Source organism: Phyllobates terribilis, unplaced genomic scaffold (assembly GCF_046119375.1).
Source record: "Phyllobates terribilis strain yellow unplaced genomic scaffold, ASM4611937v1 Scaffold_7__3_contigs__length_470593459, whole genome shotgun sequence".
Lineage (NCBI taxonomy): Eukaryota > Metazoa > Chordata > Amphibia > Anura > Dendrobatidae > Phyllobates > Phyllobates terribilis.
In genome coordinates, this window is record NW_027362767.1 from 348,729,399 (window position 1) to 348,742,885 (window position 13,487).

The following is a 13,487-nucleotide window of genomic DNA, read 5'->3' on the forward strand; positions in this document are numbered from 1 at the left end:
AACAGGTGCTCTGCCAACAGAGAAGCCACGTTCAATCCATTGCCCCACCATGGATGGGCAGAAACACAAGACAGTGACCCAGCTGTTCGCCTAGTCAAAGAGTTGCTGACACAAGCTGATTCATACCCTGATTCAGATGCTCCAGAAGAGACCAAACAGCTGTGGAAAGAAAAGAGCGAGCTGCTCATCTATGAAGGGAAGCTGTGTCGAAGAACTGTCAACTCCCAGACACATGAGCTGGTCTGGCAGGTGGTAGTCCCGAGGCGAGATGCGTCTATGGTCCTGGAAGCGTACCACGATGGAGCGGGACATTTTGGATGGAAGAAGCTGGAAGTCCTGCTACGTGAACGGTTCTATTGGGTTGGCATGAGGAAAGCAGTCAAGAAGTGGTGTCGAGAATGCGGACCATGCAACCTGAGAAGAAAAGACCGTGACAGCCAGAGGGCTCCCCTGCAGCCCATCATCACCAAGCAGCCACTCGAACTGGTAGCCCTGGACCATGTGAAGCTATCCCCGAGCAGGTTAGGCTATGTCTACGCTCTCACCATCGTAGACCACTACTCCCGGTTCCTGGTAGTAGTGCCAGTCAAGGACCAAACGGCTCAGACAGCAGCCAGAGCTTTCCAACAGCACTTCTGCCGCCCGCATGGTTACCCAGAATGTGTGCTAACTGACCAAGGTCCGGCCTTCGAAGCAGAAGTATTCCAGGAATTCTGCAACCTGTACGGCTGCAAGAAGATCCGTACAACGCCTTATCATCCCCAGACCAACGGGATGTGTGAAAAGATGAATCAGGTGGTGATAGACCTACTGAAGACGTTGCCCCTGGAGGAACGCAGCCTGTGGCCAGAAAAGTTGCCGGACCTGGTGGATCTCTACAATCACACCCCAGTGAATTCCACCAACTACACCTGCTTACCTGATGAGAGCAAGACCTGGTAAGCTGCCCATCGATCTGGATATGGGAGTTCTGACACCAGAGGACGCCTCACCAGATGCGGATTGGGATACTGAGCGCAACAGCAATACCATAAGGTACAGGAAAGTGTTGAAAGAAGTCTGTCCCAAGCAAGAGAAAGGCAAGAGAGGACTTACAATCAACATGCACCTGCTGCCCCCTTGTCACCCGGAGAGCAAGTCCTAAAGAGAAAAAGGCGGCTCCATAAATTGGATGACCAGTGGGAAAAAGAGCCGTACACCATTCTACCATCAAGGCATGATAACACCAAGGTGTACCTCATAAGTAAGGATGGAGGAGAAACGACAGCAACAGTTTCCAGAGACCACCTGAAGAAATGTCCCGAGCAGCTACAGCATGCTGAAGAAGGCCAAGATATCCCTCAACCCGCAGAGGAGGTGGGGAAGAAATGGTCAGCACAGTACTCGGAGAATTTCCCCGGTCATGGACGCAATTGAATAATGCCATTGTTGTGCCAGTCCTTACATTTCTCCAGCTAGCCCCTCAAGGAGCTGTAGAAGTCTCAGTAGAGTTGGAAGAACCATTGGCCCCAGAGACAGAAGATTCCTCATCAGCAGACCAGGAGAATCTACCCTCTGCTAGTAGCGAACCTGTCGTACCCACGGTAAGCCAAAGGATTCATAGGGAGCTGCCCAACCTACCAGTGACACCTCCAAACACCTGTAGTATGGTGAACATTGAACCCACCACACCAGGGGTAAATAGAGGGGACCAAGGTAGAACACGGATAGACAGTGTGTTACGTAGATCTACCAGAAGCACCAGAGGTCAAATCCCTGCTCGCTGGAGGATTTACATGTAACCTATAACTGTAGTATTGCAAATGTTGAAATGTTTTATATGTGTGTACTAATTATGTTTTTCCAGTTACCCGACAGGGTTCATAGACTTTCAGGTTATGGACAGTGTGTAACCAAAAACTTACCCTGTAAATAGTTGCACCTGTAAAGTGCCCCCTTTGCAACAGACCACGGAACAAAAACCTGTCTGGCGTGGCCCCACTTGTGGTCCAACGGGACTGCCTAAGCCTTGCAGCCACGCCCAAGGCCAACTTTGGGGTTTGTTTTGGACAGGTCCCCCATTCTACAACTGCACCTTGTTGGGTGAAATGGACACCTGGTTACGGATGATACCGTGACCTATAAGGACTGTAATGCCTGTAAATCTGTTCATGTATTGTTATTGCTATTGTTTATTGTTATCTGTTATATTTTTGCAAAATGTGCTCAGTCCCGGAGTACTGAAATTTACTAGGGGGAAATGTGGCACCCAAGAGGGTCTGGTTGCCACAGTGGTAGTAATACCATGTCTGGGAGCAAAACAGGAGTTTCCTGGTCAGGAACACATTACATGCAACACCTCCTGCCCCAGACCAGAAAGGGGAGGATCCTGCCCTTAATAACTGGATCTGGAGGCGGGGTGAGTGGGAGTCGAGAGTACAGTGTGTGGAGTCAAGTAGGACACGAAGGAGTAAAGAGCCAGGGACTGGAGCTGGAGTTAGCTCGTCCTGGATAGTATCCACAGAGGACCAGACGCCGGAGTCCGAGGCTGTGGGGATTGCATACCCAGCAGCAGATACTGCAGGGCAGGAGATTGCAGGTCTCCTGGCCCAACAGAAGCCCGGAGGCTCAGCCACACGAAAGGACCCGTACCGCCACAGAGGAGCGAGGAATACACAAGGTCCGAGTCGCCAGCCATACGGGTGAGCGCAGCACGTTACACTCAGGGACGTGGACTACAACACGACTATAAGCGGGATAGCCAAAGAGTAAAGAGTATAGTCAGAACGGCAGGCCTACAACTTCACCTGGCCAGGAGGACTCTAGGATTGTTCCCAGACTGATCAGGCCCTCATCACTAGCCGGTACTCCCGTTGGGGCCCATATAATTGCCAACAGTAAAACCCTGGGACTGCACTGCAAAGACTCCGTGTTGTCATTACTGATACCTTGCACTACCACCACCATCATCCATACACGCTGCCCTGAAGCTCTACTCTTCCTGTGGGGAGTTACATCACCTTGCTGCACATACCACCAGCTTCAGCAGACTGCTCCGCAGCAGCGGTTCCCAATAACCGCATTCCACAGGTGGCGTAGTCGGACTATACATAACAGATATACATAAACTACCCTTAGATTGACCACCTGGGTCACGGTGACAACAATCCCCAGCATCTACAGGCCCGGCTCCGGGCACCCCACGGCCCAGGGGGCGCGTCATTAACAAGAGTCCTTAAACAACGGTTGCCGTAGGCAACGGCGGCGCCGGGCCACTCAGAGCCTGACAGGTGCAGAGCCTTCCCAGGCGTGGGTTCAGCCACACTCAATCCTGCTGAGCTTCCCTGCTATGCTCCTAGCAGGTTCCAACATAGAACAACACTAATCCTTAGTGCAGGGGTTTTAAATGACCTGTGGCAAGAGCCACTGGAAAACCCGGGTTGGAGGGAGGAGGCCGCCCCACTGCCTTCCTGTAGCCTCCCCCAAGAAATGAAGGTCCTGCTGGGTTTTACTTACTCTGCATTAGCCGGATAGCCTGACCAGGTCAATGCTCACCTTCATTCCTGCATTGCAGGCGCAGGTGAGTTTGTGACTGCAATGCACTCCAATGTATTTAATAGGACTCAGTACACATTCTGGGGGATATATAATGTCCCTCGTATACGATTCCGGTCACTGCCTCACAACTCTCACTAGTGAGGCAGGGCTGCACTTTATGTACACACTTAGTAGTGAGGCAGGGCAGCACTTTCTGTACACGCTCTGTAGTGAGGCAGGGCTGCACTTTATGTACACGCTCAGTAGTGAGGCAGGGCTGTACTTTATGTACATGCTTAGTAGTGAGGCAGGGCTGCACTTTATGTACACGCTCAGTAGTGAGGCAGGGCTGCACTTTATGTACATGCTCAGTAGTGAGGCAGGGCTGCACTTTATGTACCAGCTCAGTAGTGAGGCAGGGCTGCAATTTATGTACATGCTCAGTAGTGAGGCAGGGCTGCACTTTATGTACACGCACAGTAGTGAGGCAGGGCTGTACTTTATGTACCAGCTCAGTAGTGAGGCAGGGTTGCACTTTATGTACACACTCAGTAGTGAGGCAGGGCTGCACTTTATGTACATGCTCACTAGTGAGGCAGGGCTGTACTTTATGTACCAGCTCAGTAGTGAGGCAGGGCTGCACTTTATGTACACTCTCATTTGTGAGGCAGGGCAGCACTTTATGTACACGCTCAGTAGTGAGGCAGGGTTGCACTTTATGTACACGCTCAGTAGTGAGGCAGGGCTGCAATTTATGTACACTCATTAGTGAGGCAGGGCTGCACTTTATGTACACTCATTTGTGAGGCAGGGCTGCACTTTATGTACACGCTCAGTAGTGAGGCAGGGTTGTACTTTATGTACATGCTCAGTAGTGAGGCAGGGCTGCACTTTTTGTACACGCTCAGTAGTGAGGCAGGGTTGCACTTTATATATATGCTCAGTAGTGATGCAGAACTGCACTTTTTGTAAACACTCAGTAGTGATGCAGAGTTGCACTTTTTGTACACGCTCAGTAGTGAGGCAGGGTTGAACTTTATGTACACGCTCAGTAGTGAGGCAGGGCTACACTTTATGTACCAGCTCAGTAGTGAGGCAGGGTTGCACTTTATGTACATGCTCACTAGTGAGGCAGGGCTGCACTTTATGTAACAGCTCAGTAGTGAGGCAGGGTTGCACTTTATGTACACGCTCAGAAGTGAGGCAGTGCTGCACTTTATGTACATGCTCAGTAGTGAGGCAGGGTTGCACTTTATGTACATGCTCACTAGTGAGGCAGGGCTGCACTTTATGTACCAGCTCAGTAGTGAGGCAGGGTTGCACTTTATGTACACGCTCAGTAGTGAGGCAGGGCTGCACTTTATGTACATGCTCAGTAGTGAGGCAGGGTTGCACTTTATGTATATGCTCACTAGTGAGGCAGGGCTGCACTTTATGTACCAGCTCAGTAGTGAGGCAGGGCTGCACTTTATGTACACGCTCAGTAGTGAGGCAGGGCTGCACTTTATGTACCAGCTCAGTAGTGAGGCAGGGTTGCACTTTATGTACATGCTCACTAGTGAGGCAGGGCTGCACTTTATGTACCAGCTCAGTAGTGAGGCAGGGTTGCACTTTATGTACACACTCAGTAGTGAGGCAGGGCTGCACTTTATGTACATGCTCACTAGTGAGGCAGGGCTGCACTTTATGTACCAGCTCAGTAGTGAGGCAGGGTTGCACTTTATGTACACGCTCAGTAGTGAGGCAGGGCTGCAATTTATGTACACTCTCATTAGTGAGGCAGGGCTGCACTTTATGTACACTCTCATTTGTGAGGCAGGGCTGCACTTTATGTACACGCTCAGTAGTGAGGCAGGGTTGCACTTTATGTACACGCTCAGTAGTGAGGCAGGGTTGCACTTTTTGTACACGCTCAGTAGTGAGGCAGGGTTGCACTTTATATACATGCTCAGTAGTGAGGCAGGGCTGAACTCTATGTACATGCTCAGTAGTGAGGCAGGGCTGCACTTTATGTACAGGCTCAGTAGTGATGCAGAACTGCACTTTTTGTACACACTCAGTAGTGATGCAGAGCTGCACTTTTTGTACACGATCAGTAGTGAGGCAGGGTTGCACTTTATATACATGCTCAGTAGTGAGGCAGGGCTGAACTCTATGTACACGCTCAGTAGTGAGGCAGGGCTGCACTTTATGTACACGCTCAGTAGTGAGGCAGTGCTGCACTTTATGTACACGCTCAGTAGTGAGGCAGTGCTGCACTTTATGTACACGCTCAGTAGTGAGGCCGGGCTGCACTTTATGCACACGCTCAGTAGTGAGGCAGTGCTGCACTTTATGGACACGCTCAGTAGTGAGGCAGGGCTGCACTTTATGGACACGCTCAGTAGTGAGGCAGTGCTGCACTTTATGTACACGCTCAGTAGTGAGGCAGTTCTGCACTTTATGTACACGCTCAGTAGTGAGGCCGTGCTGCACTTTATGTACACGCTCAGTAGTGAGGCAGGGCTGCACTTTATGTACACGCTCAGTAGTGAGGCAGGGCTGCACTTTATGTACACGCTCAGTAGTGAGGCAGTGCTACACTTTATGTACACGCTCAGTAGTGAGGCAGGGCTGCACTTTATGCACACGCTCAGTAGTGAGGCCGGGCTGCACTTTATGTACACGCTCAGTAGTGAGGCAGGGCTGCACTTTATGTACATGCTCAGTAGTGAGGCAGGGCTGCACTTTATGTACACGCTCAGTAGTGAGGCAGGGCTGCACTTTATGTACACGCTCAGTAGTGAGGCAGTGCTACACTTTATGCACACGCTCAGTAGTGAGGCAGTGCTGCACTTTATGTACACGCTCAGTAGTGAGGCAGGGCTGCACTTTATGTACACGCTCAGTAGTGAGGCAGGGCTGCACTTTATGTACACGCTCAGTAGTGAGGCAGGGCTGCACTTTATGTACACGCTCAGTAGTGAGGCAGGGCTGCACTTTATGCACACGCTCAGTAGTGAGGCAGTGCCGCACTTTATGTACACGCTCAGTAGTGAGGCAGGGCTGCACTTTATGTACACGCTCAGTAGTGAGGCAGGGCTGCACTTTATGTACACGCTCAGTAGTAAGGCAGTGCTGCACTTTATGTACACGCTCAGTAGTGAGGCAGGGCTGCACTTTATGTACACCCTCAGTAGTGAGGCAGGGCTGCACTTTATGTACACGCTCAGTAGTGAGGCAGTGCTACACTTTATTTACATGCTCAGTAGTGAGGCAGTGTTGCACTTTATGTACACGCTCAGTAGTGAGGCAGGGCTGCACTTTATGTACACGCTCAGTAGTGAGGCAGGGCTGCACTTTATGTACACGCTCAGTAGTGAGGCAGAGCTACACTTTATATACACGCTCAGTAGTGAGGCAGGGCTGCACTTTATGTACACGCTCAGTAGTGAGGCAGTGCTGCACTTTATGTACACCCTCAGTAGTGAGGCAGTGCTACACTTTATGTACACGCTCAGTAGTGAGGCAGTGCTGCACTTTATGTACACCCTCAGTAGTGAGGCAGGGCTGCACTTTATGTACACCCTCAGTAGTGAGGCAGGGCTGCACTTTATGTACACGCTCAGTAGTGAGGCAGTGCTACACTTTATTTACATGCTCAGTAGTGAGGCAGTGTTGCACTTTATGTACACGCTCAGTAGTGAGGCAGGGCTGCACTTTATGTACACGCTCAGTAGTGAGGCAGGGCTGCACTTTATGTACACGCTCAGTAGTGAGGCAGGGCTGCACTTTATGTACACCCTCAGTAGTGAGGCAGGGCTGCACTTTATGTACATGCTCAGTAGTGAGGCAGTGCTACACTTTATGTACATGCTCAGTAGTGAGGCAGTGCTGCACTTTATGTACACGCTCAGTAGTGAGGCAGGGCTGCACTTTATGTACACCCTCAGTAGTGAGGCAGTGCTGCACTTTATGTACACCCTCAGTAGTGAGGCAGTGCTACACTTTATGTACATGCTCAGTAGTGAGGCAGGGCTGCACTTTATGTACACGCTCAGTAGTGAGGCAGTGCTGCACTTTATGTACATGCTCAGTAGTGAGGCAGTGCTGCACTTTATGTACACGCTCAGTAGTGAGGCAGGGCTGCAATTTATGTACACCCTCAGTAGTGAGGCAGGGCTGCACTTTATGTACATGCTCAGTAGTGAGGCAGTGCTACACTTTATGTACATGCTCAGTAGTGAGGCAGGGTTGCAGTTTATGTACATGCTCAGTAGTGAGGCAGTGCTGCACTTTATGTAGACGCTCAGTAGTGAGGCAGGGCTGCACTTTATGTACACGCTCAGTAGTGAGGCAGTGCTGCACTTTATGTACACGCTCAGTAGTGAGGCAGGGCTGCACTTTATGTACACCCTCAGTAGTGAGGCAGGGCTGCACTTTATGTACACGCTCAGTAGTGAGGCAGTGCTACACTTTATGTACATGCTCAGTAGTGAGGCAGTGCTGCACTTTATGTACACGCTCAGTAGTGAGGCAGGGCTGCACTTTATGTACACCCTCAGTAGTGAGGCAGTGCTGCACTTTATGTACACCCTCAGTAGTGAGGCAGTGCTACACTTTATGTACATGCTCAGTAGTGAGGCAGGGCTGCACTTTATGTACACGCTCAGTAGTGAGGCAGTGCTGCACTTTATGTACATGCTCAGTAGTGAGGCAGTGCTGCACTTTATGTACACGCTCAGTAGTGAGGCAGGGCTGCACTTTATGTACACCCTCAGTAGTGAGGCAGGGCTGCACTTTATGTACACGCTCAGTAGTGAGGCAGTGCTACACTTTATGTACATGCTCAGTAGTGAGGCAGGGTTGCAGTTTATGTACATGCTCAGTAGTGAGGCAGTGCTGCACTTTATGTAGACGCTCAGTAGTGAGGCAGGACTGCACTTTATGTACACGCTCAGTAGTGAGGCAGGGCTGCACTTTATCTACACGCTCAGTAGTGAGGCAGGGCTGCACTTTATGTACATGCTCAGTAGTGAGGCAGGGCTGCACTTTATGTACACGCTCAGTAGTAAGGCAGTGCTGCACTTTATGTACACGCTCAGTAGTGAGGCAGGGCTGCACTTTATGTACACCCTCAGTAGTGAGGCAGGGCTGCACTTTATGTACACGCTCAGTAGTGAGGCAGTGCTACACTTTATTTACATGCTCAGTAGTGAGGCAGTGTTGCACTTTATGTACACGCTCAGTAGTGAGGCAGGGCTGCACTTTATGTACACGCTCAGTAGTGAGGCAGGGCTGCACTTTATGTACACGCTCAGTAGTGAGGCAGAACTACACTTTATATACACGCTCAGTAGTGAGGCAGGGCTGCACTTTATGTACACGCTCAGTAGTGAGGCAGTGCTGCACTTTATGTACACCCTCAGTAGTGAGGCAGTGTTGCACTTTATGTACACGCTCAGTAGTGAGGCAGGGCTGCACTTTATGTACACGCTCAGTAGTGAGGCAGGGCTGCACTTTATGTACACGCTCAGTAGTGAGGCAGGGCTGCACTTTATGTACACCCTCAGTAGTGAGGCAGGGCTGCACTTTATGTACATGCTCAGTAGTGAGGCAGTGCTACACTTTATGTACATGCTCAGTAGTGAGGCAGTGCTGCACTTTATGTACACGCTCAGTAGTGAGGCAGGGCTGCACTTTATGTACACCCTCAGTAGTGAGGCAGTGCTGCACTTTATGTACACCCTCAGTAGTGAGGCAGTGCTACACTTTATGTACATGCTCAGTAGTGAGGCAGGGCTGCACTTTATGTACACGCTCAGTAGTGAGGCAGTGCTGCACTTTATGTACATGCTCAGTAGTGAGGCAGTGCTGCACTTTATGTACACGCTCAGTAGTGAGGCAGGGCTGCAATTTATGTACACCCTCAGTAGTGAGGCAGGGCTGCACTTTATGTACATGCTCAGTAGTGAGGCAGTGCTACACTTTATGTACATGCTCAGTAGTGAGGCAGGGTTGCAGTTTATGTACATGCTCAGTAGTGAGGCAGTGCTGCACTTTATGTAGACGCTCAGTAGTGAGGCAGGGCTGCACTTTATGTACACGCTCAGTAGTGAGGCAGTGCTGCACTTTATGTACACGCTCAGTAGTGAGGCAGGGCTGCACTTTATGTACACCCTCAGTAGTGAGGCAGGGCTGCACTTTATGTACACGCTCAGTAGTGAGGCAGTGCTACACTTTATGTACATGCTCAGTAGTGAGGCAGTGCTGCACTTTATGTACACGCTCAGTAGTGAGGCAGGGCTGCACTTTATGTACACCCTCAGTAGTGAGGCAGTGCTGCACTTTATGTACACCCTCAGTAGTGAGGCAGTGCTACACTTTATGTACATGCTCAGTAGTGAGGCAGGGCTGCACTTTATGTACACGCTCAGTAGTGAGGCAGTGCTGCACTTTATGTACATGCTCAGTAGTGAGGCAGTGCTGCACTTTATGTACACGCTCAGTAGTGAGGCAGGGCTGCACTTTATGTACACCCTCAGTAGTGAGGCAGGGCTGCACTTTATGTACACGCTCAGTAGTGAGGCAGTGCTACACTTTATGTACATGCTCAGTAGTGAGGCAGGGTTGCAGTTTATGTACATGCTCAGTAGTGAGGCAGTGCTGCACTTTATGTAGACGCTCAGTAGTGAGGCAGGACTGCACTTTATGTACACGCTCAGTAGTGAGGCAGGGCTGCACTTTATCTACACGCTCAGTAGTGAGGCTGGGCTACACTTTATGTACACGCTCAGTAGTGAGGCCGTGCTGCACTTTATGTACATGCTCAGTAGTGAGGCAGTGCTGCACTTTATGTACACGCTCAGTAGTGAGGCAGGGCTGCACTTTATGTACACCCTCAGTAGTGAGGCAGTGCTGCACTTTATGTACACCCTCAGTAGTGAGGCAGTGCTACACTTTATGTACATGCTCAGTAGTGAGGCAGGGCTGCACTTTATGTACACGCTCAGTAGTGAGGCAGTGCTGCACTTTATGTACATGCTCAGTAGTGAGGCAGTGCTGCACTTTATGTACACGCTCAGTAGTGAGGCAGGGCTGCACTTTATGTACACCCTCAGTAGTGAGGCAGGGCTGCACTTTATGTACACGCTCAGTAGTGAGGCAGTGCTACACTTTATGTACATGCTCAGTAGTGAGGCAGGGTTGCAGTTTATGTACATGCTCAGTAGTGAGGCAGTGCTGCACTTTATGTAGACGCTCAGTAGTGAGGCAGGACTGCACTTTATGTACACGCTCAGTAGTGAGGCAGGGCTGCACTTTATCTACACGCTCAGTAGTGAGGCTGGGCTACACTTTATGTACACGCTCAGTAGTGAGGCCGTGCTGCACTTTATGTACATGCTCAGTAGTGAGGCAGTGCTGCACTTTATGTACACGCTCAGTAGTGAGGCCGTGCTGCACTTTATGTACATGCTCAGTAGTGAGGCAGTGCTACACTTTATGTACACGCTCAGTAGTGAGGCAGTGCTACACTTTATGTACATGCTCAGTAGTGAGGCAGTGCTACACTTTATGTACATGCTCAGTAGTGAGGCAGTGCTACACTTTATGTACATGCTCAGTAGTGAGGCAGTGCTACACTTTATGTACACGCTCAGTAGTGAGGCAGTGCTACACTTTATGTACACGCTCAGTAGTGAGGCAGTGCTACACTTTATGTACACGCTCAGTAGTGAGGCAGTGCTACACTTTATGTACATGCTCAGTAGTGAGGCAGTGCTGCACTTTATGTACATGCTCAGTAGTGAGGCAGTGCTACACTTTATGTACATGCTCAGTAGTGAGGCAGTGCTACACTTTATGTACACGCTCAGTAGTGAGGCAGGGCTGCACTTTATGTACATGCTCAGTAGTGAGGCAGTGCTACACTTTATGTACATGCTCAGTAGTGAGGCAGTGCTGCACTTTATGTACATGCTCAGTAGTGAGGCAGGGCTGCACTTTATGTACATGCTCAGTAGTGAGGCAGGGCTGCACTTTATGTACATGCTCAGTAGTGAGGCAGGGCTGGGGAGACGGTGGTTTGGCTTACGACTCCACAGCCTTTGAGAGGAGCCCAAATAACTTATCCCTGGAACATGAGCCCCCCAGCTCAGTATACACCATACTCACCAGGTGGCGCCATACTACACAACTAAATGGCAAACAGCGTTGTTTCTGGTCTACATGATAAAGGGGCTCTCCCGCCGTCACCTGTTAAGTATAAGGCCCAGATAACACATTTCCCTCCTAGACATGACCGCCCCTCCACCAGAAGGCCAGCGCATGGCGAGCCCCGATATCAGCTCAGCACTGCTGTGTGCAGCGATAACAGCACCGCGGGCGACACTCTGCAGCGCTGCAGGCCGTCACTCCCGCTTACTGCCTGTGTGCGGGGACTTCCTGACTGTGCGCGCTGCTCCTACCACAAGTCCCAGCAGCGCTACGTGTCAGAGGCGGGCATAGCCGAGCACTGCCGGACGTCCTCCTGTGTGCGGCTCCCTGCAGCATGGCGGCGGGGCTCAGGGCTCCACACACACACACAATAGACACTTCCTTATTCCAGCCGTGTGGGCGGGGAGGAAGCCATGGTGGTAGTGAGGAGGCGGGAGCTGTGTACATGCTGCAGTCCCCACTACTCTCCTCATCATTCATTCCTCAGCAGGAGGAGGACTACGGACGGGGGGCACAGCATGCAGTAATGGGGGCTCTGTCTGCACGTGTACAGCCCTGGATAGCAGTGCCTTATAGCCCCCTGCAGCTGGTGTGCTGCTTACTACAGGGCAGCCCTGTGTCTGCACCTGGGGGAGCCATCTGATGCCAAGGGGATGCCCTCCATGCTGCCCATGCCCTGGTGACCCAGAGGGAGACAGCCCTGACCCTGCGCAATGTTCCGGCAGATCTGCAGCCGCCTGGTGAGTATTGGTGCCCAGTCAGTGCCACGGTGTGCCTGCCCAGTGTGCCCAGCTCCGGTCATCGTTGTATATTGTGTTGTATTGTTACATGTGATTGTGTTGTTTTGCCCTCTGACAGTTCAGCATTGCTCGCTGTCATTGCCGGGCTGTACGTGTCCACCGCCGTGTGCCAACACTACATAACCCGGGTTCATCGCATGCTCCAGATTATTCACTTTTATTCTATTATTATTTTTATTGGCTCCCATTATACACAGATGTCACCACACCCGTCTGATAGATGGCTACTACAGTAAAGGCTGACGTTTCCCATGCCCCCTGCACAGCGGACCAGTATGCCAGCCAGCGTTGTACCCCCCTCTGTATGACAGAGATTACTGCCTGTTGGATATGTTGGCGCTGTGCAATAAAGCGGTACAGAGCATACATTGCAGTGCCTGCCGCCGGCATTCACACCGCCACCGTCTCCTGGGTGATAGTAAGGCCGGCTGTGCCCCATCCCGAATTCCCAGGAATAGGAGTGATCACGTCTGTGTCACCGGGAGGATCAGATGCCATCATGTGAAATTCCCAGCAAATATGTCCGAAAAGATTGATTGTCGATCATAGATCTCGTTACAGGCAGGAATTCCCACGTAGTACGGGGTAGAGTCACATAGAATATATATATTCATCGCCGCTGTCACTTAGGAGCCACAGCTACCTGTGAGTTGTGGGCTCTGTGTGTATGTGCCCCCTGCTGTGTACAGGCTCTGGAGATCTGATTGTTTGCCCCCAGGAGCTGCGCTTCTCCCCACACTTTAGCCTTGTATTATGTTTGCAGCTCTTCCCCCATTCACATCACACAGTAGGTGCCAGCAGACACCGCTTCCCCCCTGTACACACTATTGTTCTTCTATAAACACATGGCACTGTTGTCATTCACTACACAGTTATGAATATCATATATACGCTGCACATTTTCTGTTTGGGACCAAGCATTGATGCAGCAGAGCCGAGTTTGTCATTTATCTGTTTAGAGCAGTATAGTTTGTA

At 50.8% G+C, this 13,487-nt stretch overlaps 1 protein-coding gene across 1 annotated transcript in view; it reads left to right on the plus strand.

The window, feature by feature from the left end:
• Nucleotides 1-11,998: 11,998 nt before the first annotated feature.
• Nucleotides 11,999-13,487, plus strand: part of ATP11C (ATPase phospholipid transporting 11C (ATP11C blood group)) — a 137,979-nt gene continuing 136,490 nt past the window's right edge. The window contains exon 1 of the mRNA XM_073641242.1: nt 11,999-12,452. Within this exon, the coding sequence (XP_073497343.1) occupies nt 12,426-12,452 (27 nt within the window). The 5' untranslated portion in view covers nt 11,999-12,425. The remainder of the gene's footprint in view (nt 12,453-13,487) is intronic.